The 25,193-nt window shown below is 32.8% G+C and overlaps 1 protein-coding gene and 1 long non-coding RNA gene across 3 annotated transcripts in view; one reads left to right on the forward strand and one right to left on the reverse strand.

The window, feature by feature from the left end:
• The first annotated feature begins 1,559 nt into the window (after window positions 1-1,559).
• On the forward strand, window positions 1,560-13,693 carry LOC127730851 (uncharacterized). Of its 2 annotated transcripts, none has more exons than XR_007995325.1 (4): window positions 1,560-1,836; window positions 9,851-9,991; window positions 11,729-11,893; window positions 12,559-13,693. It is a non-coding gene; the product is annotated as an uncharacterized LOC127730851 (long non-coding RNA). The 2 variants fall into 2 exon arrangements; XR_007995324.1 differs by having other exon boundaries at window positions 1,582-1,836; window positions 9,851-9,970.
• A 109-nt stretch (window positions 13,694-13,802) lies between these two features.
• Window positions 13,803-25,193, reverse strand: part of LOC127730850 (aspartate aminotransferase-like) — a 37,562-nt gene continuing 26,171 nt past the window's right edge. The window contains exons 9-12 of the mRNA XM_052239454.1: window positions 23,222-23,304; window positions 17,995-18,148; window positions 15,144-15,320; window positions 13,803-14,522 (exon numbers count right to left, since the gene is read on the reverse strand). Coding sequence (XP_052095414.1) covers window positions 14,466-14,522; window positions 15,144-15,320; window positions 17,995-18,148; window positions 23,222-23,304 — 471 coding nt within the window. The 3' untranslated portion in view covers window positions 13,803-14,465. The remainder of the gene's footprint in view (window positions 14,523-15,143; window positions 15,321-17,994; window positions 18,149-23,221; window positions 23,305-25,193) is intronic.

The raw sequence follows: 25,193 nt of genomic DNA on the forward strand, positions 1-25,193 counted from the left end.
GAAGAAACACATAACAGACCTGTGTTTATTAAGAATTTCCTCTTTGGTAAGTGTCGTGGGGGTATATGTTGTGTTCCCAAGTGAATTGTCAATACCTAATTCTGTTTTCAAATAGTTTATGTAATGTGATATGCCATACACACACAATGTTGTTTGGGACTTTATCTGGTCATTGTTTTGATATTAACATAGATAAAACTACAACACAACACAACACCTGTTGTAATTTGCGATACAAATTCAGTAAATTTTAGCCTCACAAGAATTTAATGAAATTCTACAACAAATGAAATTAAAAAAAACTTGTTTGATATTATACCATATACACATTTTTAGTTCTTTTGTAGTATTGTACATGATATGTATTTTGTCATTTTGTATCAGGCTTAATTTAAAAACGCACAATAATCAAGTTGTATTCTAATAGATGTGTATATTCAATTGGTGTCATAGCTTTAGATATTTCTCTAAAAATTGTGTGAATTACAAGAACAGACTTATATATATATATATATATATATATTTACAACTCGTCTAAACATCAGCCCAACAATGTTAGATTTGTAAATTTGCTTTCGCAAATTTTTTGTTCTTCCCTCGCCGGGATTGTAGAGTTGTCACTGGTTCAGACGTACTTATATATTTATATATACGAATGACACAAATCAATACCCTTATTCTGTGCGCAATGCATGATACCCGACAGAAGCAACATTCTCATCGACAAGTACATACATTATATTGCATCTTCTTTTTTGCGGTATTCCATCTTTACCGCAAGTTTATTGTTTTCTGTTTGGTATTAAATTAATAGTTAAGATCCATTTTGTTACATCTGGTGATCCGTTTATTTGGCAATCGCCAATGGCAGTCAGCAGGGTTAAAAAACATCCGTTGTTCGACCTGCTAGTCAAAGCGTTTTGTTAAAACATACTTTTTCACTTTTTTGGTCTTTTGGAAAATGTTGTTTGTGCTGTATTTAGACCCCTCTACCAAGAAATTTGTTTTGCGTGCACACGTATAAAAATTGCGGTTTTTATCCAACGCAATCATAGGTTTGAACGTTGTTTTCAATTAAGACTTGGTTGTATACATTATATTTGATATACTTTGATATAAAGATTTTGTAGACATTTTATTCTCAGCAAAGTTTACACCTGAAATGCTTATTCATGACTCTAAATCAGCTTGATTGTGACAGAAAAATAAAAAGAGTTTTTTTTTATTGCATTGAACATTAGGTACAATATACTTACCATTTCTTAAACGTATCCAAAACGTATCTTTTCATTGTATATGTTGCATGTTGCATAGGCAATCCAGCAGTTAATAATTGTAGGATAGCGTAATCCGACAAACCCTTTTGAAAAAGAAAATAAAAAAAATTAAAATTGAGCATAAATAAGAAATACGAAATAAAAAAAAATGATTTAAAAAAACAACAACCACCTTTTCTAGTTTTGCTAAATGCTATACTGATGTAAGATAGCTGTATGTCATTTTTTGTATTAGTTTCTGGATAGTGCAATCTGTGTGTTATTAGAGGGTTGGACAAATTTAAAAAATATGCTCGTAAATAAAATATAATGTAACTTCGTTAAACCCTTAAAACATATAGTTTACCTGTAGAGGGAATGATAGGAATTAGAACGTCTAAAATACATTATCTGACACGGATACAAAGGGTACGTCATCCTATTCATTTTGCCCGATTCAGTGTGCGTCATTAGTTTTGATTTGATCACTCTTCTTTGTCCAGTTTCAGTGACCGATAAGGTGGATGGATAGCTGATAAAGCTACAAAAGATGTAATGACCGACTTCATTGTTTAACCAGGTAAGTTTCTGTTTGTTTATTGTAATATAATACAAAATATGTAGTGACCTATTTCTATTTTTTTTCTATACGAGTGTGTGTTGGTAGTAAATATTTGATTTATTTATAAAACAGAAGTGGCTTTATACAGCTTTATATCGATTAATATGTTATTAAAACACATGCATGTTTAAATATATATATTATTATCACGAAACAATATGTAAACATTTAAACGTGAACTGCAATACACATCTCGGTTTATTTTTGTTTATGTAAATAAACAATAACGCAATGGATATGTCGATACGCAGTGTAAATGTCTATATAGCTTACATGTAGTACAAGAAAATAGCGGGCTAAGGAATTGCTTCAAATATGATTTTCATCTCAAGAAGGGTAGTTTCTTGCACATGGATTTCGTTTCTTCTTTTATACTTTTATATATTTACCCTTCCCTCGATTCACCGTTATTTTTCTAGTTTCCGAATTTATCTAGCCTCGACGTCATGTCAAATAGTCTCAAAATGTGTTCATTCAAAAAACCTTTATTTCAAAAGGAATGTATACTAGTAGTTATTTCAACTTGTAATGATTTTCTTTTAATATTTATAGACTTTCCTTGTTATTTCCACAAAATTATGTGATATTGATATATATATGTTTCATTCTCGAATTCATTATACTTCATTTGTACATGTCATTGTCCATATTTCTCCATATGCAATACAGCTAGGGAATCTGAAGCGAGATGATATATGATCTTCTGTTTTTGACATATTAAAACATATTTAAGTATGAATTGATACACTGTAACTAAAACTTGTTATCCAACATCCTTATTTCGGCCATTAACAATATTGAAAATAAAAAAATGAGAATGAAAGAGGACACTGACTAACTTCTAAACGATTAGACAATTTAACTTTATTTTTATTTCAAACTTTTCAGTCTACTCATACGCCACTGATTATGTACTTATATTTTGGCACAACACAAGGTCATGCTTTTCCCAGACAGTTTGTAATCGTTGCTTTCGTCTAAATATATTGAATGTGTTTTGATTTATACCTACGTTGCAATTTGGTCAATTCATTAGTTGTTATTGGCTTTGAACTAGCTGTCACTATTCACGAGTACTCTTATATCGGTACTATGTGTCTCTTGTATTTATGCTAGTTGTTTTTGTGCTTCGTTTCAATCTCATGCGTATATAGTCATGCCCTATAGATTTATATAGGCTTTTTATTAGATATTGACAATTCACAAAGATGAATAACTGAAAATTTCTTCACTCTACTGGATACCCAAAGGTCTATAAAATGCTTCACGAAACCTCTTTCCTAATTATTTTATTATCTATTTTATCAGCAATCAAAACCGGCTTCATAGTTTCTGTGAAACTGTACGGGTAGTGTAAATCAGATGTAGATACTTCTAAAGAACTGTTAGAGAACTTACATTCTAAGTCCATATCCTGATGTAACAGTATTAAACCGTTTGAATTTCTACTTCTTTACACTAGTATTCCTTAGTAAGCTTACAGACGGATTAAAAGAATTAGTCCAACTTTGTTTTATAAAACATATTGCCGTAAATAAATACACTGTGTATCGAACAAAAAGTTCACTGAAATTGATATAGTCAAAATGTTGAATATTTGTATTGATAACATATTTAATACGTTTGGAGGCACTTTTGCAACATAGACAATAGACATTCCTATGGGAACCACTTGTGTTCCTCTGCTAACCAATTTGTTTCTTTATTCTAATTAAGCAAACTTCATACAGATGCTTAAACATATGAAAATTGCATTACCTTTAGCTTTACTTCTGCTAAATAGACGGTGTCCTTTGACAGAATAAAACAATGTGTGTTGACTATGTTGACTCCATCTATCCCAATGAAGGATACAACAGAAACAGTTAAGTCCGCCTCATATCTTGACTTACATCCTCAAATTGACATTTAAGGTAGTTTAGAACCAACTTTATTACAAATTGATGATTTAAATGTTCTCATCGTGAACTTTCCATTTCTTAGTAGCATCATTCAACATCATGCATATAGAGTAAATTAGGGATAACAGTAGATTATACCGATGTTCAAATTCAAAAATCCATTACGAAGATACTAATCAAGGTAAGACACAAAAACTGAGGGAATTGCAAGAATTCCAAAAGCGGTGAGACTGGGTGTATCGACAGGATAAGCTTGTACAGCTATGCTTGCATCATCCGCCATGCAAATCCACACTCAGTCGAAATATCACAATATGAAATACGACAAAATCGGTACATTTACATGTTGCTTGTCATTTTTGAACATAGACACATCATATCGGTCAATTCGTTCGGGAAGGTAATGGTAAAACTTATGTAGTGTTCTTATAACTCTGTTGTTGCAGTTTTTGTGTCAGGAGACACATCCTGTGTCAATGAGGAGACACATCCTGTGTCAATGAAGCCCATGTAGCGTGATATATACATACACCGATTATATGTGTCTGTATCTGAACGAATTTAATGTTTTCGAGGTCTTATGTCTTTAGATACCAGATAAGTAGCCTGGTCTTTAATTTTACACATTGTTCCAATTCCCGTTTGTGATATTTTGACGAAGTGTTGATTTGCATTGCGGGTGATCCATGTTTACCAGGAGACGCTTACCCTGTCGCAGCTCCTGGTCTCGTTCCTTTTGCAGTTAATACCATTCTCTCAAATTTCCCTTGATTTGTATTTTCTCAAACGACTTGTCAGCTTTGAACAAATATACTTTAAAATCAAATAAGATATCTTATGAACTAAAATAGATATCTTATAAAACTAATAGAGATATCTTTAAAAATAGATAAGATATCTTTTTACCTAGATAAGATATCTTTATAACTGAATAAGATATCTTTAAATTAGATAAGATATGTTATATATTAAATAAGATATCTCATATACTAAATAAGATATCTCATATACTAAATAAGATATCTTATAAACCAAATAAGTTATCTTATAAATAAACTATATAATATATCTTGTATTACTTATAAGATATCTTGTATTGCTTATAAGATGTCTTATTAAGTTGATAAGATATCTTATAAAGTAAATAGTATATCTTTTATACTTTTAAAGACATCTTATAAACTATACAATAAATCTTATAAAGTATTTGTTTAAAAGATATCTTTTGAAATATATCAAATATCTTTAAAAAGATATAAAATATCTTTAAAAAGATATAAAATATCTTTAAAAAGATATAAGATATCTTTAAAAAGATATAAGATATCTTAAAAACTATATAAGATATCTTATTTAGCTTAAAATATATCTTTTTAAGTTGATAAGATATCTTATAAAGTATATAAGATGTCTTATTAACTTCAAATTTAATAAGATATCTCATAAAGAATACCAGATATCTTATATACTTTATTAGATATCTTCTTTACTTTCTTAGTTATCTGGAAATTGAATAAATGTAAAAACGGCTTGCCATATACATGGTTTCTTTTGAGCATTATGCACGACTATTGGTATGCATAACATATAAGAAAAGACGTTGATACTTTCCCCGATTAAATAAAGGCAGCAGTAGTATACCGGTGTTCAAAAGTCACAAATCGATTGAGAGAAAACAAATCTGGGTTACAAACTAAAACCGAGGGAAACACATCAACTATAAGAGGAAAACAAAGGAACAACAGGAACACCGAAGTGCAACAAAAACAAACGCCAACATACATAGAAACGAACTATTTGATAACAACTGCCATATTCCTGACTTGGTACAGGACATTTTAAGAAAAAATGGTGGGTTGAAGCTGGTTAAATGGCTAGCCAAACCTCCCGCTTTATGACAATGTTAAAAAAATTATCGCTAAAATGACCTCACTACGTGACAGAAATATAGCACAAACACATGCATAAGGGAGATTGTTTGGTACCATTAAAACGTTTAATCCCGCTGCAAATGTTTGCACCTGTCCTAAGTCGGGAATCTGATGTACAGTAGTTGTCGTCTGTTTATGAAGTTCATACGTGTTTCTCGTTTCTCGTTTTTATATATATAGGACCGTTGGTTTTCCCGTTTGAATGGTTTTACACTAGTAATTTTTGGGGCCCTTTATAGCTTGCTGTTCGGTGTGAAAAAATGCTCCGTGTTGAAGGCCGTACCTTGACCTATAATGGTTTACTTTAATAAATTGTTACTTGGATTGAGAGTTGTCTCATTGGCACTCATACCACATCTTCCTATATCTTAGAACATTTAAAACACAGAAAAACGCACAAACAAATAATATAATAGTCGACACAACATGCAAACCGCAGAACAACAACGAACATATTCCATCAACGACAGACATTTTAAAAAGTTGCGATGTTGTTCATATTACTACTTCATATTTCAAATCTGTAGACACTGGAACCCTACCACAGGACTGGCTAAATGCGAACATATCTTACGTATTCAAAAAAGGAGATAAATATGGTGCCGAAAACTACAGACCAGTTTCACTAACACCAGTTCCATGTAAAATCCTTGAATAATGAAACATCTATAAAAAGAATGACGAACGAAGATACAAGTATCTTTTCTTGGGGAGGGATAAATCCTACTTTGTAAAGAATCACTCTGATTCAAACAAAAAATTCTCTGAAACTGACATTATCAAGATGCTTGATTTGTTGATTGACAACATATTTGTTACGTTTGGAGGACGTGTTTTTCAACCGACTGTCGGCATTCCAATGGGAACCAATTGTGCCCCTCTTCTTACCGACTTGTTTCTTTATTATTATGAGGCTGATTTCATACAGGAACTTCTTAGGAAGAAAGATAAGAAGTTAGCAATATCCTTTAACTTTACGTTCCGCTATATAGATGATGTTCTCTCACTAAATGATACAAAATTTGGTAACTATGTTGAACGAATCTATCCCTCGAACTAGAGATAAAGGATACTACAGTTACAGTTAAGCCTGCCTCATATCTTGACTTACATCTAGCAATTGACAATGAGGGTCGGTTGAAATCAAAACTTTACGACAAAAGAAATGATTTCAGCTTCCCAATTGTGAACTTTCCATTTCTATGTAGCAACATTCTAGCAGCGCCTGCATACGGAGTATATATCTCCCAATTGATACGATATTCCCGGGCTTGTATTTCCTATCAAGATTTCCTTGATAGAGGATTGCTGCTCACAAGGAAGCTATTAAACCAAGAGTTCCAAATGGTGAAGTTGAAATTATCCCTTCGTAAATTTTACGGACGCCATCACGAGTTGGTTGACCGCTATGGAATAACCGTTTCACAGATGATATCGGATATGTTCCTTATGTCGTAACTACAATACCCTTCCCTTTTCACAAATGTGACCTACCGAATTAGACTATTTACCGGATTTGTAATAACATAAGCAACACGACGGGTGCCACATGTGGAGATGGATCTGCTTACCCTTCCGGATCACCTGAGATCACCCCCAGTTTTTTGGTGGGGTTCGTTTTGCTTAGTCTTTAGTTTTCTATGTTGTGTCATCTGTACTATTATTTGTCTGTTTGTCTTTTTGTTTTTGGCCATGGCGTTGTCAGTTTGTTTTCGATCTATGAGTTTGACTGTCCCTCTTGTATCTTTCGTCCATTTTCTATAAAAGCACAAAGTTTTAAAACCATTAATCCGAATCTGGCTATTCATGCGAAACACAATTATTAGTCACACTAAACGACTTCATGAAAGTAGTAGTAGAAGGAGAACAATCTAAAGAAGTAAGTCGACTCTGGTGTACCACAAGGCACAGTCCTAGGACCGTTACTCTTCCTTTGTCATATAAATGACCTCCCAGACGCAGTCAGATCTTCAGTCAGATTTTTCGCAGATAACTGCCTACTCTACAGATCGATAAAGGCACAGAAAGATCATGACATCCTCCAAGAAGATCTCAATGACCTAGAAGTACGAGCAAATAACTGGGGAATAAGGTTCAACGCAACATAGAAATGCTACATTCTAAGCATAAAAAACATGAGCTAAATATTTTATAGTTTAAACGGACATATTCTACAACAAGTCCAGCATAACCCATACTTGGGCCTACAAATTTCAGAGGACCTAAAATGGACTACGCATTTTTCCAACGTAGCGAAAAATGCAAACTCAACACAAGGCTTTCTGAAACGGAATTTGAGATACTGCCCACCAGAATGCAAGAAAACAGCATATATTTCACTGGTCAGGTCAACAATGTAGTATGGAGCAATAGTATGGGACCACTACACATCTACGAAAATCAACAAGTTTGATGAAATACAACGACAAGCTGCGAATTTATAACGGGAGACTACAAATCCAGAGATGATGGTTGCGTCTCAAATATGCTCGCCAAACTGTAACTACAAGATCTACAGACAAGACGCTCAAGCCAGAAGCTAATATTTCTGTACAATGTGGTTTCTGCTATAGAACCAGACGAATATTTAAAAAAAAGCACGTCCAAAAAGAACAATTACTGCCAAGGAATTTGACAATTACCAGACAATAAATATTGTGGAAAAACAAGTCAAGAACAATACAATGTGTTTTGAGATTCCAACGAGCAAAACACCACAATATTCTAACTCATTTTTCGTAAAAACAGTGGTCGAGTGGAACCACCTTGAAGACACTGTAGTGCCCGCACCAAGCGTTGAGAGCTTCAAAACTGCTCTCGCGCACCGTCAATAAATCGACGGCGCACTCTCAACCGTTGTATTAAAACCAGTATTGGTATCCACAACGTATTCATACAGATACAGATACTAAGAAGAATTATTCGATTTGAGGTGGAATACCATCAAAACAAAACGTCATTTCCGGTGTTATTTACAAATCGTACATAAACAAATAATTATCAATTAAGTTACATTGTTTGGTAAATTAGAGCTTAAATCTAATGAAAAACAATTTGTTCTGTGTGAAACAGTTATGATATTCCACACATAGGAAAGACATAACTCTTTTTCATGTTTTGTTTATTACAAACAATGTATGACATTTAAAGTGAACCGAATAACTTAATCAGAAGGGAAGTACATTTTGTTTATTCTACTTCGGGGTAAGTTTCTTTTCTAATATGCGATGAAATGTAAATTGAAATGTTGGAAGGGCTTTGAATTCATTCATACAGAGTCTAACTTTTTTAAAACTTGAGCTAAAGTGGTAATAAAGTTTTGAAATTGCTTCATTAACATAGAATAATACGTTAATAATGTTCGTCCTAATACAACTAAACGGGTCTATGAACACTTATGCAGCACCTAACTTCAAAGACCCAAATATTACTTAAAACCGTTTTCCGTGTCCGGTAGACAACTTCCAAAATTATGCCTTTGAGAGGTTAGTGATACAATCATATTTTTTTATATCGTAATACTACTTATTTGATTTTTTAAACATCTAACTGTCTTACATATTTCCAGATGAATATCTAAGTACAAAGTTACACAAAAACTGTATACTTTTGACTGAGTGTTATTTATGTTTTCTCTTTATATTTGAATACCATTGCCATTTCCGTTATTCTATGTCGATATTAAGTAATGATTAAAGCTGTTACTACGATATGAGATTGTATATTCTAAATCCAAATTTTGAAACAAAATTTCCAAAAGAAAAAAAACAGGGAGATGTTCCTTGTGTATTTACGTTTTAAAAATTAGTGAGTAGATTGAGACTATTGATAATTGAAACGACAGTATAAAGAAAAGTTCATGTTGGTAATGGTTTGTACTAATGAATACATGCATGTGGCACATACATCTTATCTGAAATATATGTGAAAAATTATCCTATTGTATTATTGTATGTAAAAAGACCTTAATATATTAATGAATGTTAATCTGAATGTATAAATACATGGCAATACAATTATATTCTTTCCATGCTTTCGAGGGGTTTGAAGGTTAAGATTTGTCTATTAATTTTTACAAGGAAAACCCGATGTTTCAAAGACTCTATTTATTTTTTAATATTTCACTTTCGTCTTAAACAGATATCCGGAAATGGTATAAATTTGTCAAATATTAGACAAAATGGTGCCTCCGAGGTTGAAAGATCATGCCATTAGAAAATATAACTGCTCAAACGACTACTGCACGCGCACCACCACTAAGTACGTATCGAGGTGTTCAAGGTAAAATACTAGGCGATTACATATGAAACAAACCAAAGCTAAAATAAAATTGAGTGTCCACATTGAGTTACAAGTTGAACGAAAATTACATATTATTAAGTGGTTTATTCTCACTATTTTTGTTATCCTTTTACAATATGACAGATTGAAACTACTTGTTATTTGGGCAGCACGATTGTTAAGTTTTATAAAAGTTGTCTATAACTTACTATGTATTCTATATTCCCACACAATTGCATGAAAAATTTCATCTCAAAATATGTAACTGATAAATCAAATAATACGTAACATGTTTTACATTAAGACAATTTAAGTCGTGTGAATTCAATTTTCCTTCAATGGTTAAATATTTTGCACGTACTATGCAAGAACACTTTTTATTCGAGCGTCAATGTAGACGATACGCGCGTCTGGTGTACTAAATTTTAATCGGGTATCAATGCTGTTTTTAAACTTACAGTGAAAACGTCCTCGTAAATAGTAATAATGAAACTAAGTAAGGAAATAAATACAAATTTATTATAAAGTATTAATATTTTCGTCCAAACAATAAGCAAGGAGAACAACATACTATATAAGAGAGAGGCGAAAGATACCAAAGGGACATTCAAACTCATAAGTCGAAAATAAACTGACAACGCCATGACATAAAAATAAAAACACAAAAAGACAACACAGTACATAAAACACAATATAGAAAACTAAAGACTGACCAACAAGAACCCCACCGGAAGGGTTAGCAGATTCTGCTCCACAGGTGGCACCCGTCGTGTTGCTCATGTAAATACAAACACGATGATAAGTCTATGGAAGTTTCTGATAAATTTTAAAAGTTTTCACACCTTTTCATCCATTTGTCTAAATATACAACAGGGAGTTGGTACAAAATGAAAACAAGACGTTATAAATTTCATGCGTCCGAAGCGCTTTTCTGGATTTTCCTTCATCAGGATAGCTCAAGGCCGAATATTTGTATTGCTATCGTAACCTTGTTTCAATTATCTATATCTTTTAATAAGATATTACATTATTAAATGTCTGAGCAAATACTTTCATATGACACTTTACATACAGGTTTTTTTTTATCTTCACCTTTCAAATTTAAATCAACCCAAATGGAAAATATACAAGATTTTCTTATCAAATGATAATCATTATGAGTGAAACTTAGCAACTTACCAAATGTTTTCTGTTCATTGCTGAACCAACGGAATTTTCTACTGTACAGTATATACAATATCTCTGTATTAAGATTAAAAGAAACGTTAATAATTCAGTCTTTTCCATTAAAACTCGAAAACATAACCAAAGCACCGTCGATGCTGCGAACCAGCATATCAGACTTGATCACAAAAGAGAGCCATCACTGATGTATATGATTAACAACTGTTAAAAATGAAAAGACGATAAAAAGGAGAAAATAATGACAATAACTCAAGAGGGTCAATTCATGACATTTGTTTTCATGTCGCGGCCTTTTTATAGCCGACTATATAGTATGGGTTTTTCTCATTGTTGAAGGCCGTACGGATACCTAGAATTGCTTACATCCACTTCATTTGGACATTGATGGATAGTTGTCTCCTTGTCATTCATACTACATCTCCTTATTTTCATAAACAAACAACAATCTGAAAACACTTTACCAAAAAATATAAAGCACCATGTACCCAATAAAATTCCGCGTGTGACCGAAGATTCTTCGCAATGCCTAATCTTGAGTTCAAATGTTTTCAGATACTCAAGCACCAGGTTCCTCTGCGATTGATAGATCATCACAGGAAGCTATTAATTTTGTCCTTTGGGGAGCTTCCGGCTTAGCTTTGATTATTTTATTCATTCGGCTGATCATATCCATTATCCATAGAATTCGACGACGAAATAATGAAGGAGTGCCTTTCTGTAAGTCTTTTAAACCGTCGTTTCTCTAATAAAAGCGCTAGTATTACAATGAAATGTATATTTTAAGAAAGCATATCGCTTTAGAAACTAAGCAAACGCTGAAAGCAGAATAATTGTATTTAATATCTGTATCAAGAATTCAAATATCTTACCTCTAGTTTTCTTGTCTTACTTTTCATATTTTTGCGTATACTAGTACATAATGGACGTTAATACCTGGTAAACTTATCCTGGTCTCATCTCCTTATACGCCCGGAACATAAAACAAGTCTTGAACAGCCATAACCGTCTTATGTAGAAAACACCAACGACAAATTCCTGACAAGGACAGATACTTACAGAATGTGGCGGGGTTGAACATATTTGTGAGTGCTCGACCCTCCCCTCATCTTGGACAGTAGTGTAACAGCACGGAATAAGAACAAACAGTTTGAAAAGACTTGAAAAAATAACAAACAAACCAAAGAACACAAGGGTATTGCAGTTACTGTATGCCAGCTTAAAGCCAATCTAAACAAATAAATTAAATATGTTTTCTAAAAATAAAATTAAAATTTAGCTTGCATCATGTCATTCCCTCTATGTACCGAATCACCGCCTTCTCGACAGATAGTGCAGTGGTGTCGACCATTGTGTATCATATAAATTATTGTGATATATTTAAGGGGGAAACAACAGCAGATGCACAGTACAAGAAGCCCCACCTCCAAACTATTCACAGATATCCATTCGCACACTACCTCCGACATACAGCCAGGCTTGTAGAATAACACATTATCACCCATCTACAGGAAATGTGTCACAACAGACGACATCGACTGGAAATGACGTGTCGGTGAACGAGGCGTATTTGAATTACATTGCTGACACTGATTTTACTGTTCAATCTTCAAATGATAATGATGGTACTAACGACGATGTCTCCAATGCTCCTACAAACACCAATTCCGAAGCTGTTAATAATGTATGCCAAACACAATTCTCCAGTGACAATTATAGCGACAATAGTCAGTCGCGCACACATATTGAAAATGACAGCATACAGGGCACTAATGACAATATCGATGAAAGCAATGACTTTGATATACCAATGAGATCGAATAGAATGACAACAGAACTATGAACGGGTTTTGGTGTCGTCGAAGACGGACGACACTGGAGAATTTATTCTATGGATGTAATCTGATCTTTATCCCAACTAACTATAGTCAATAACAGAGGAACACGCGCCATAGATTTCTTGCCCGGATTATGTATATGATAGTTAATATAGTATTGAAGAGTTGGATTCATTGACCGGTGTTCTCTTTGCAAATGTTTATTGGTGTATATTTAAGAGTATGTGTTTATCTTTTTAGTCAGCATACATTTTTTATACAATGTTATGTTATTAATCAATAGAGTTTGTATGTCATTTGTGTTTGTGCATTGTCGGTAGCGTTTGTAAAAACTACATTTCTTACATTCCAAATATTTGGATCTGAATGTATAGATGTATAGTTTCATTATGTATTTTTTTTATTTTACTAATACAATGAAACTTAAGTTTTGGTCATCATTAGAAGCATTGATTTAGATGCTTGAACTTCATGTAAAACTCATTCGTGTTTGGATTGCATAATTTACTGATCACACAGCTTAAGATAAATATTAGTAAAACGCATTAATATTACATGCATGTATACTGTATAGTTTGTGTATCATAGGTACAAACATGAGTCGTCATAATGTGATATACTTTGTTATAGATTAATATAGAAACTGATCAAAGATAAGATAAAATAAAAACAATAACCTGTTTCTTGCATCATTACTAGTAAAGGCCATTGGGTCACTATGTTGATGAGTTGTTCTTGCAATGTCCTCTGCTAACAAAGCATTGCAATTTCAGAATCTGATTCGTGGATACATTTTTGACTTCTCGTCGGAAATTACTTGGCTAGTTTGAGCAATCGTGCTAGGAATGTTTTGGGGATTATCTGACCACAATTATGACCTTTTCAATCAGATTTGTGAACAAATATGTGAGGACTTAAAATTCTTTTGGAGCATCTTGTTTCAATTTGATAAAAATGCGGATTTTGTCATTATTCTTCAGAATAAAACCCTCCTATGGAGTTTGGAACCGGTTTCAAGACAGTACAGTTAAGAGATATGAGACATTTCTGTAACATTTTGTTGCCTCATATTATTGTGTAAACACAAACTAAGCGCACACATGTATTTATAAAAGTGATCAAATTTCCTTTTTGATATATCATAAGTTTTTATTGGGCAAAATAAGAAAAGTTTGCATTCCTGTCATGTAATGCAAAAAGTCAGATTTATTATTAGTGCGCACTACAATCAAACGATTTATAATAACAAGGAAGTACCAGATGATTGCCAATGAGACAAAAGACCAAAGGAGAAGGGTATTAATAACTACACGTCGAACATTTATTACACAAAGATTAAATGTATAATCTTAAACAATTGTATAAATATAAACATCTCGGTATTGTTTTGTTTGATCCGTCTTCAAGCAGAAACAATATTTATTCGGAATTATTTAAAGGAAATGCATAAAAAATCATCGTATATTGTTGATTTGTTGTTCGGTATGTTTCATAACCCAGTTCTTCAAAGCCTATAAAGAGAAATATTGACATATACTAAAGAGTAAATAGTATGAGTCTTCATAGATAAAAAAAAAAATCATCAAAGACATGAAAGTGTTTTTTAAATGTACAATAATACAAAAAATAACATTTGCCATTTAAAAAAGTCTGGTTAATGAAAATTAAAATACTTATTAATCATATTTAGTTATGTCGTCAGTTTTAAAAGTTTTCAATTTATACCAGAGGGGATCGAACGATGAAGACATTTGTACGAAGTGACTTAATACACCAGTGAAATACCATGTACTTTCATAATTCACCAGTCTTTTCCACATTCTAAAAGATTGTTCTACAGAAACACTAAACTGTCATGACAGTAAATGTTTTTTTTTTATGAATTTAATGCAATATTCCGTTACCTCTTGAAAAGTATACCCCGTGTATGACATGTGTATTCATTAACTGTCCAATTTCAGCTATGTGATAATAGATTTTTTTTACTTTTGTTTTGCTTTGTTCTTGTGAAAATAAAAACCCTCTTATTTCAATGTAAATATTATTATCTCGGATATTATTTTTGGTAGTGAAAAATTAAACAATTAAATTAATACTACGTTCTCCGGGCTGTAACAGTGTTTTATCCTTACTTGTATTCCATCATAAACAGGTGTGCAATACTCCTGCACAAACGTGTTCGGAAGTGGTTTGTCCAGACCTATTTTTCTACTAGCCTGTAACGCTCCTTTACCATCAAATGGTACATAGCAAAGTCTTGTCGTTAGCTCTTCCACTGGTCGCAGAAAAGCTGGACCACCAGCCATTACCTAGATCAACATTTAATCAAGTTATATTATATTATGATTAACAGATAGTTTGCTTATAATAGTATCGTCAAGTTTAAATCAAAGAAAGGTACGATAAAAGCATAACATTATGTGACAAAAATGGATTCCAGTTGTGGTAAGCATCTGCCCTTTACATGACTTGAGCAACACGAAAGGTTCCATTAGTGACACAAGAACTCCTTACAATTCCAGAGAACACGAGTTCATTCACAATAAGTGTGTGGTTGTTCTTCTTTTCGTCCGTTTTCTCTTGGCATTCTGCTTTCCTTGTTTATTTGAACTTAAGTTTTTGATTGCCCCCTTGGTGTTTTCTCCCCGTCATTGATCATACTTTTAATACAAGAGTGCACACGCTGAAATGTCTCGCCTGCTTTACTGACCATTGATTCTATGATGAAAGTCTTAAAGATGAAAGTTTTTAAAAAAGCATTACAGAAACTTAACATTTTTAAAGATCTATGACATTGAGGTCAAGGTCAGATAAATCGTGTTAGACAGACATATACACCTTACATTTTTTTATACACCAAATATAGTTGACCTATTGCGTATGCTAATTAAAAAACAGACAAAACACAAAAACTTAACATTGACCATTTAACCATGAAAATCAGGTCAAGGTCAGATAATACCTTCCAGACAGACATAAGCACCTTACAATCATTCCATACACCTAATATAGCTGACCTATTGCTATTAGTATTTGAAAAACAGATAAAAACACAAAAACTTAACATTGACCACTAAACCATAAAAATGAGGTCAAGGTCAGATGATACCTACCAGGCAAACATGTACACCTTACAATCATTTTGGTACATCAAATATAGTTGACCTATTGCTTATAGTACTTGAAAAAGAGACAAAAACACAAAAACTTAACATTGACCAATGAACCATGAAAATGAGGTCATGGTCAGATGATATCTGCCAGACAGACTTGTACACTTTACAATCATTCCATACACCAAATATAGTTGACCTAGTTCTTATAGGACTTGAAAAACAGACAAAAACACAAAAACTTAACATTGACCAATGAACCATAAAAATGAGGTCAAGGTCGGATGAAAACTGCCAGACTGACATGTACCTATTACAATCATTTTATACATCAAATATAGTTGACCTACTGTTTATAGTAATTGAGAAACGGAGCTAATCATACAACTTTAACCTTGATCACTTATCCATGAAATGAGGTTGAGGTCAAGTGAACTCTGTCTGACAGTCATGTAGACGTTGCAAGGAACCCATATACAAAATATATTTATCTTATTACTCATAATAAGTGAGAAATTCACATGAACAAAAAATTCAAATTTTTTTCAAGCAGTCGCTGAACCATGAAAATGAGGTCAAGGACAATGAACATTTGATTGACGGAAACTTCGTAGCATAAGGTATCTGCATACAAGATATGAAGCATCCAGGTCTTTTACCTTCTGAAATATAAAGCTTTATACAAATAGATTACGCCACCGCCACCGCAGCCGGATAGTCTTTCGTCGCAGGCGAGACAATGAAGTATTCATTTCGGAACTCGTGATTGTAACAAGTAAAACATACATATCATTTCATAGCGGTATAACATGTTAATTTTATTATTCTTCCCTTAGTTTATTTATTTTGTATTGACATTGTATCATAGGTCAAATTTATTTGTTCAGTGTATGTTCACTGGTGTTTATATGTCCTTTGATTGAGTTAAGCCATTTCAGTTGATATTTTATAGTGTGTCTTTCCTTGTTGTGATGTTACAGTATTGTTTCAGAAAAAGGGTGAAGGTTTGGTACCATTAAAACGTTTAAACCCGCTGCAATTGTTTGCACCTGTCCTAAGTCAGGAATCTGATGTTCAGTAGTTGTCGTTTGTTGATGTGGTTCATAAGTGTTTCTCGTTTCTCGTTTTTTATATAGATTAGACCGTTGGTTTTCCCGTTTGAATGGTTTTACACTAGTAATTTTTGGGGCCTTTTATAGCTTGCTGTTCGATGTGAGCCAAGGCTCCGTGTTGAAGACCGTACTTTGACCTATAATGGTTTACTTTTATAAATTTTGACTTGGATGGAGAGTTGTCATCATTGGCACTCATACCACATCTTCTTATATCTATATCATTGCGAGTGTATTATGCTTTGTTATGATGACAGGCGAGGATCGTGAAGAGATGACTTAACCTTTAACATTAGAAGAGTTATATATTTTGCAGATAGTTACCTAAAATCCTAAAGAAAATACAAGCTCTTCAATGTCGTATCAAATAATAGATACATATTCTATATACAGGTGCTTCTGGAATGTTAGTATATGAGAATGTAAAATTAGCAACGAGACAAATTGAAACTTTTATCCGATAAGTTGGTTCTCTGCCGGCCATTACTTCCATTATTAACGAGTAGGCCAAGGAATGGTCATACCTAACTGTTAAGTGGTATCCCAAACTTAAAGTTTCAAACAACATTATAAAACCAACTTCACTTAGTGATAGTACATTTGTTTTGTGGAATGTATAGTTGATAACTGTTTGATAGTGACTTTTTCTTTGAAAAAGTACAATTTGTTCAAATGAGAAGAAAATAAGAAGCAATGAATCTTTAGTTTGAATAAAAATAGCATTTAAAAAATAAGATTTGTCACTAAAATTGACTTACCACAACAGAACATTCATCAGTCATAGCTAGACACATCTGTTCACATGTCGTTATTCCACGTTTATTCAACATAGGTCGCATAATTTCAAAATCAGGGAATATGTAGTATCCACTTTTAGGCACGACGCATCTCACGCCAACATATGTTAATTCCCTTAAAAATTAGTATTTGAATAGATACTATAAATCAAACACATCATAATTCAACAATATGTAAATTAACAGCAGTTCAGCGATGTTCGAATATCATAAATCCATTAGACGTGTTAGGAAAGGTGTTTAAATACTGCGCTGATGTTAAATACCAATACCGATACAAGATTTAAGTGTGGACTTTCTCAAAATGCAATTGCACTGAAAAGTATCCCGGCGTAGTATAATAGTTTACCTTTGTGGTGTGTTTGATACAACATGAAGCGAAAAGTTAACGTCGACTCCAAATTTTAAGACGTGCATTGGCCTTACGTAGATATGCTTGCTGTTCGGTGTGAGCCAAGGCTCCGTGTTGAAGACCGTACTTTGACCTTTTATCGTTTACTTTTATAAATTTTGACTTGGATGGAGAGTTGTCTCATTGGCACTCATACCACATCTTCTTATATCTATTAATTGGTATTTGTTTGATTTAATAGTGCAAAACAAAACTTAACAAAAATATATGTAAGAGTCAAGAATGGGAATGACGGATTTCACGGCCAAAGGTCCAAATATATGTATTAAGTGAGATGATTAGAATATGTTTGATAGTTAAATAACTCAGTTTGTCTCTCCACAATAGATATGTCCTATTTCCGTTGCACAATATAGTTAGCATGCATTTTGTGTCCAGGGATACAGGGACGCGTATACATGTGTGGCTTAAACAAATCAGTACTGATCTGAACACATCGTTATATCTTTATATAAAAAAGTAAATAAAAAGTGGACACAAGTGGATACAGTGCTATTTCTATATAAAACTTTAAGAAGCAGGGGCTACAGAAGAAGGTTGTCTTGCTGCGCATCGTTTTAAAGTTCAAAAAAACCACTTTCCATGAGCTATATGTGATTCGTATTGTCTACTACTTTCTGGGTATGAATGCAATGAATGGATAGAGGGGCGAAAGAACGGACGTATGGACCAATTCACCCATCACTATATACCGTCAAATTTAGAAAGCGGAGTGTATAGTGAATCTAAGGCAAAACAAAAAGAAGCAAATAAAAAAAAAAAAAAAATGCCCGACATATAATTTAGCAGACTTTGTTTTGAAAGAGGTGAGAATTAATATTCCATTTTCCAAATAACCTCCTGACCCAAATATACTAATATTAACTTCTCCATATGAAAGTTTAACGCCACTTTCAACAATATCTCAATTTAATCGTGGTGTTCTGTTTTGTTGGTGGAGGCTGCCGTGGTAACAAGAAAAAAAAACAACTCCCGACCCTTCACCGAAACGTAAATTTAACATGCTTGCTAATGTCCAAACGTTGTAATCTTTTAATACTTAATTCGATAACCTCTCTTTTCCGAAAAACTAACTGATAAAAGTTGATAGAAGGAAAATGTCAGGGAAAAATGTTTTATGTGAATAAGAATTAATTCATTTAACATTATATAAAATTGTCAGTGACCTTTCTAGATAAAATAAAAATATAAAGATAATCAAATTGAAAACGCTTTTGTTTCAGTCTTTTTTTTAATTGTCAAGTACACAAATTTCTAGTTTTGTTTATTTTTAGAATTTTACGCTACTGTGTAACACATTTCTCTATTCTAGAAAATGATATAAAATAAGGAGATGCGGTATGATTGCCAAAATAGACAACTATCTACCAGAGACCAAATGACGTAAATGTTTGCAACTATAGATCACCGTATGACAGACCCCCAACAAGGAGCAAAAACATTCCCGCATATAAAAGCTAAGAAAGGCCCCGACATGACAATTATTTTTTAAATAAATTTCAAATAAACGAACATTTTGAACAAAGATTGATGTAGAGTAAATAATCGGATTGAATGTGATTTGATTCCAGTGTCTTTTTTTCTATTCATTTATTCTGATCACTTTGTAGATTTTCCTTGTAGTCGTTCAACAAAATAGTAAGAAATGGGGGAACAACGATCTTAAACTTAATCGATCCCTACTATGACACAATGCAAGAATAATGATCGTGTTGTTTTGCTTGATCCTCTTCTGTGTATTGCGGAACAAATTGTTACTATTTTATTGTTTAAAAACATCTCAACATTATCAAACAAACACTTACAGGTAACTATAATGAATGATAATCTGTGCTTTTTGAGATGGTCCCCACTATAGCCTGTGGTGGTATTGGTATTTAACATCAGCGTCAAAATCGTATTGACTTTCCTAACACGTCTATTAAGAAGATAAATAACAGTTGAAACCCACAAGGCAAGTGTGGAAGGCATTTCCACAATCATTATAAACATTAAAAGCTTTTTGAAGACTGGTTGAATTTTCTTTGGCGGGTCTATCTTTAAAATAATCAAAGACACACAGTTTTCACGTGTTTTTAGGGTTTGATCTATAACTGCTGTTGACCACTGAACATTTAAAAAGACTCCGTTTGCAAATTATGATGTGATTACTGGTCACCTGATTTTGGACATCATTAGTTCAGGACATTAATTGGTTATTATAACTTCAATATTTTGCTTTGTTGGTATTACCTTTAAACCCATACATCAGATAAGAGCTACAAATAGGCTTTCAAACATCTCCTTATTTTCATATTTGGTGGTTAATGTTCTATTGATACGCAAATTTCTGTTAATTTTAAAATCGCCAGCTCATATACAAAATGTATCAAAGCAGACATTTGGTGGATAGTTGTCGCATTGGCAATCATACCACATCTCTTTAATTTTATATAGTTAGCTAAACACAGAACTATGCCAGACTTCCCCCTTAATGTTATATTTTGGATGTAAATGCATAACTTGAATGTAGGTGTTCTTTCTTTCCTTTACCTTCATTTTTACTATCAGGTCATTTAAAGAATTTGAATTCTACTAGTACTTTTTATACGCCCGTCAAAATTTTGACGGGACGTAATTATGGTATACAAATGTCGTCTGTCCGTCTGTCTGTCTGTCTGTCCGGCGTAAACATGTCGCACCGTAACATGAGAACGACTTATCCAAATTTCATGAAACTTAACATAGTTGTTTCTTATTATGATCAAACGATCTGTATACTTTTTTGGTGAAAATAAGATTAAAACGTTTTGAGTTACGGGACTTAGTAACTAAAACTGGTGTGTGGTTTTTTTTCACATGTCGCGCCGTATCTCAAAAACAATTTATGATTATTGCTTAACTTTACACACTTCTTAGTTATATAAATCTTAAGATCTGTATACTTTTTAGTGATGGTTCAAAATTTTATTTTTGAGTTATTGAGTATTTTGTAAAAAAAAAAGGGGGAGGGGTTTTTCACATGTCGCACCGTATCTCAAAAACGATTTATGATTATTGCTTAAAATTTTACACACTTCTTAGTTATATTAATCTAAAGATCTGTACACTTTTTGGTTTTGATTCAAAATTTTCTTTTAGAGATATTGATTTTTTTTTTTTTAAAGGGGGGTAATAATAATAATAATAATAAATTCTTTATTTAACGAAGGTAACTCATTTAACATACAATTGTTAATCTCACACGAGGCCTTCATACATTAAAATGAACAATTAATACATATAACAATCAATGCATATAACACAATAATCAATAGAGATGTACACAATTACAAATTTATATACACAAGCATGAAAACAGACTGTAGAACTAGCATGGCAAGAATGTCCTAAGAAAAAAAAAAAAAAAAAAAGTTTGTCTACTAATTTTGTTTTGTGAAAAAAAGATTAGCACATTTCACCTTAAAGCTTTCGATATGACTTGAATCCTTTATAACATTTGGCAAACTATTCCAAATAATTAGACCAGAATATTGAAAAGTCTTTTTGAAGTATTCAGACTTTGGCCTTGGTAAATGAAGATGTCCAGATGTTGTTGACCTAAGAGAATAACTATATAGATCACTGCACGCAGTAAATTTACTAGCAAGATAATCTGGCGCTAGTCCATTCATACATTTAAACATTAAAATGGCTTGAAAATATTTTATCCGTGTAAAAATGGTCATCCAATTAAGTTCTTTAAACATTGATATTGATGGATAATCAAAAGGTTTATTCAAAATTAATCTTGCTGTGCGCTTTTGCAGCTTATGAATCCGCTCAATGTTGCAGTTTGCGGTAAAACCGGGTTATCACATGTTGCGCCGTATTTCAAAAACGATTTATGATTATTGCTTAAAATTTACACACTTCTTAGTTATATTAATCTAAAGATCTGTATACTTTTTGGTTTTGATTCAAAATTTTATTTTAGAGATATTGAGTTTTTTGTAAAAAAAAAGGGGGGTTTTCGCATGTCGCGCCGTATGTCAGAAACTATTTATGATTATTGCATAAAAATCAACACACAAGACGACGGGCGTATCATGCGCTCATGGCGCAGCTGTTTATTACACAAAGGTTTTTGATTTCTAAATTGTTCCACGTAACAGTTATATATGTGGTATGTAGTTGCATCTCATTTATGCCTTGTCTTTGACATTTCATATTGTTTGAAATATACATACCGCTATAGAGATGACGTGCACTCGCTGAATTTTGTAAAATGTAATGACTATTCTTATTAAACATGAAATAAAGATACCAAAGATAACATTAAATAAGCTTCATATCTTATCTTACACTTAGGCTGAAAAACAAACTTTGCGATAGAAGTGAAGAATTCGATGTAATCATCGTAAGTGTTCCGTTTTAATGTGTATCTCCAAAATGATTCAATATTCTAATGCATTGCCAATCATAATGTCCTCGATAGATGGTTGATACTTAAAAGGAAGTTATTCAACTGAGGGTTTGTAGAAATTAAGTGTGGTTTGTCTGCCGTCATATTGTTATCTTACAATACAAACACTTTATCAATGGGTCAATTACCATCGCGTGTAGAGACATGGTCATTTCTGTAGTTACCATGTCTATACACTTGACCTACATAATGGAAAAATGATACATCAGATTTCTGTTTTCAATCTATTTTAAAAGATGGATATCTGATTGTAACAGAAGTTTGATTTCCTTGCCCCAGTTACTTGGGTAAACCTCAATGTCAAAAATATCTTACTACAATGCTAAATTTACCATTGACAATAGTTTCCTACTGCCATCATAATCCTAGAACAATGCTTCGTGTAACTGTCTATCGCATCAAGATCTTGAAACATCTAAAATTTGAAGAAAAAAAGAAATTGACTTCATTGTACTCTTCAAACAATATAAAAATATTCTTGACAGGAACTTGATTTCTTTCTACGTCTCATATAGCAGATTAATGGCATATCATAAAACAATGTTGACTACTGTACCCCAACATGTTTACTTATTATATCTGTTTGTTTGTTTTGCTCACACATGTTGTTAATATAATGGAATTTTATGCGACTGTCATACAAGTGAGAGGTTAAGTAAGCTATAAAACCAAATTCAATCCACCATTTTCTACATAAGGAAATGCCTGTACCAAGTAAGGAATATGACAGTTGTTTTCCATTCGTTTTATGTGTTTGAGCTTTTGATATTGTCATTTGATAAAGGACTTTCCGTTTGAATTTTCCTTGGAGTTCGGTATTTTGTTATTTTACTTTTTATGGTACATTTCGATATCAGTTTAGTAAACCATTAGATTGACGCGTGTTCAAGCCAAAATGAACGAAATGAAATATTGATAAATTACTGAAATTTGTCAAATATAATGATAGAGAGAAATTGACAGTAAATATGTATTTTAAAGTGATTTATATTGGGGGCCTCGTTGGCCGAGTGGTCTAAGTAGTTACTACTGTAATCACTAGCCAGTCAACACTGAGGTTGTGAGTTCGAACCCCGCTCGTGCGGGTGCACTCGACTCCAATCTTAATTGACTAGGATTGTCAGTTTTCCTATCGAAGGTCGGTGGTTTTCTCCGGGCGCTCCGGCTTCCTCCACCAATAAAAACTGGCCGCCACGAAAAATAAAGTGATTTATTTAAACGACAAATCAAAAAAGAAAAACAATATAAATTTCGTGTGTCTGACGCGCTTCTTGGATTTACCTTAAACTAACCATTTGGAAGCTAGGAGTGTACACATACGTAGAAACATTGGGAGTTATATATGACTAAAGGACATAAAAAGAATAGCCAAATTTAACTACTAGAAATGTAGGTTATAAATCATATCAGTACCGAAGCACTGACTACTAAGGTGATACCCCTACCATCCCCCCCCCCCACACTCCAACCCGGGACTTCAGTCCATCAGCAGTGATATAAACTCAGTGCTAGTAAATGATAATAACACTTTATATATTTCGTGCGTCCAAAACGCTTCTCTGGATTTATCTTCAACAGGAACGCTCAAACCTTAACCATATGAATGACAGGAATGTTCAGGATAAAATAAATCTATTCAAATCTTTTGTTCATACTTCCAACGTTAAGCAAACAACATTCAATCTACCATTATTTGATTATCTGATGTCACTTTAACTTAGAATATCCTAACAACTGAAGTACCCATGTAGAAGATTGCTTTATATTTAAACCAGCTCAGTTAGAATATAGTGTAATTATTTCACTTAGACTTAAGGATGGTTAGAGTAGATTTTATAAATTTTCAATATTATGGCTTTTATGGCATTTTAACGGATGCATCTGTCTAAATATTTCCATTATAGTGCCTGGTTAAACTCGTTACTTTTCTGTACTAAGTCATGAATAGTTCAATATTTGTCCAATTGTTCTACGCATTGAAATGTTTTCCGAAGTATTAGTATATAAGAAAAATCTTAGCAGTGCAATATAATCGTTGTTAACTATACAACCGCAAATGTTTTAAAGCATAAATCTTAGACGCAGTCTTTTCTTGGGTGGTACTCAATAGATATACTATTGAATGTTTGGATATTTAGAAACAAATAACATTTTTGTGGTATTTTCATATGAATATTCGTCAACATGAAAATGCATCATGTACCACAAAACTGTTTTTCTTATACTCGACAAAAATAAGCCCTAATCACAAGATTATGTTTCTTAGCTGTGACTCAGCTGATAATCATAGATTACAACAATCAT

Source organism: Mytilus californianus, unplaced genomic scaffold (assembly GCF_021869535.1).
Source record: "Mytilus californianus isolate M0D057914Y unplaced genomic scaffold, xbMytCali1.0.p SCAF_2, whole genome shotgun sequence".
In the NCBI taxonomy this organism is placed as follows: Eukaryota; Metazoa; Mollusca; class Bivalvia; order Mytilida; family Mytilidae; genus Mytilus; species Mytilus californianus.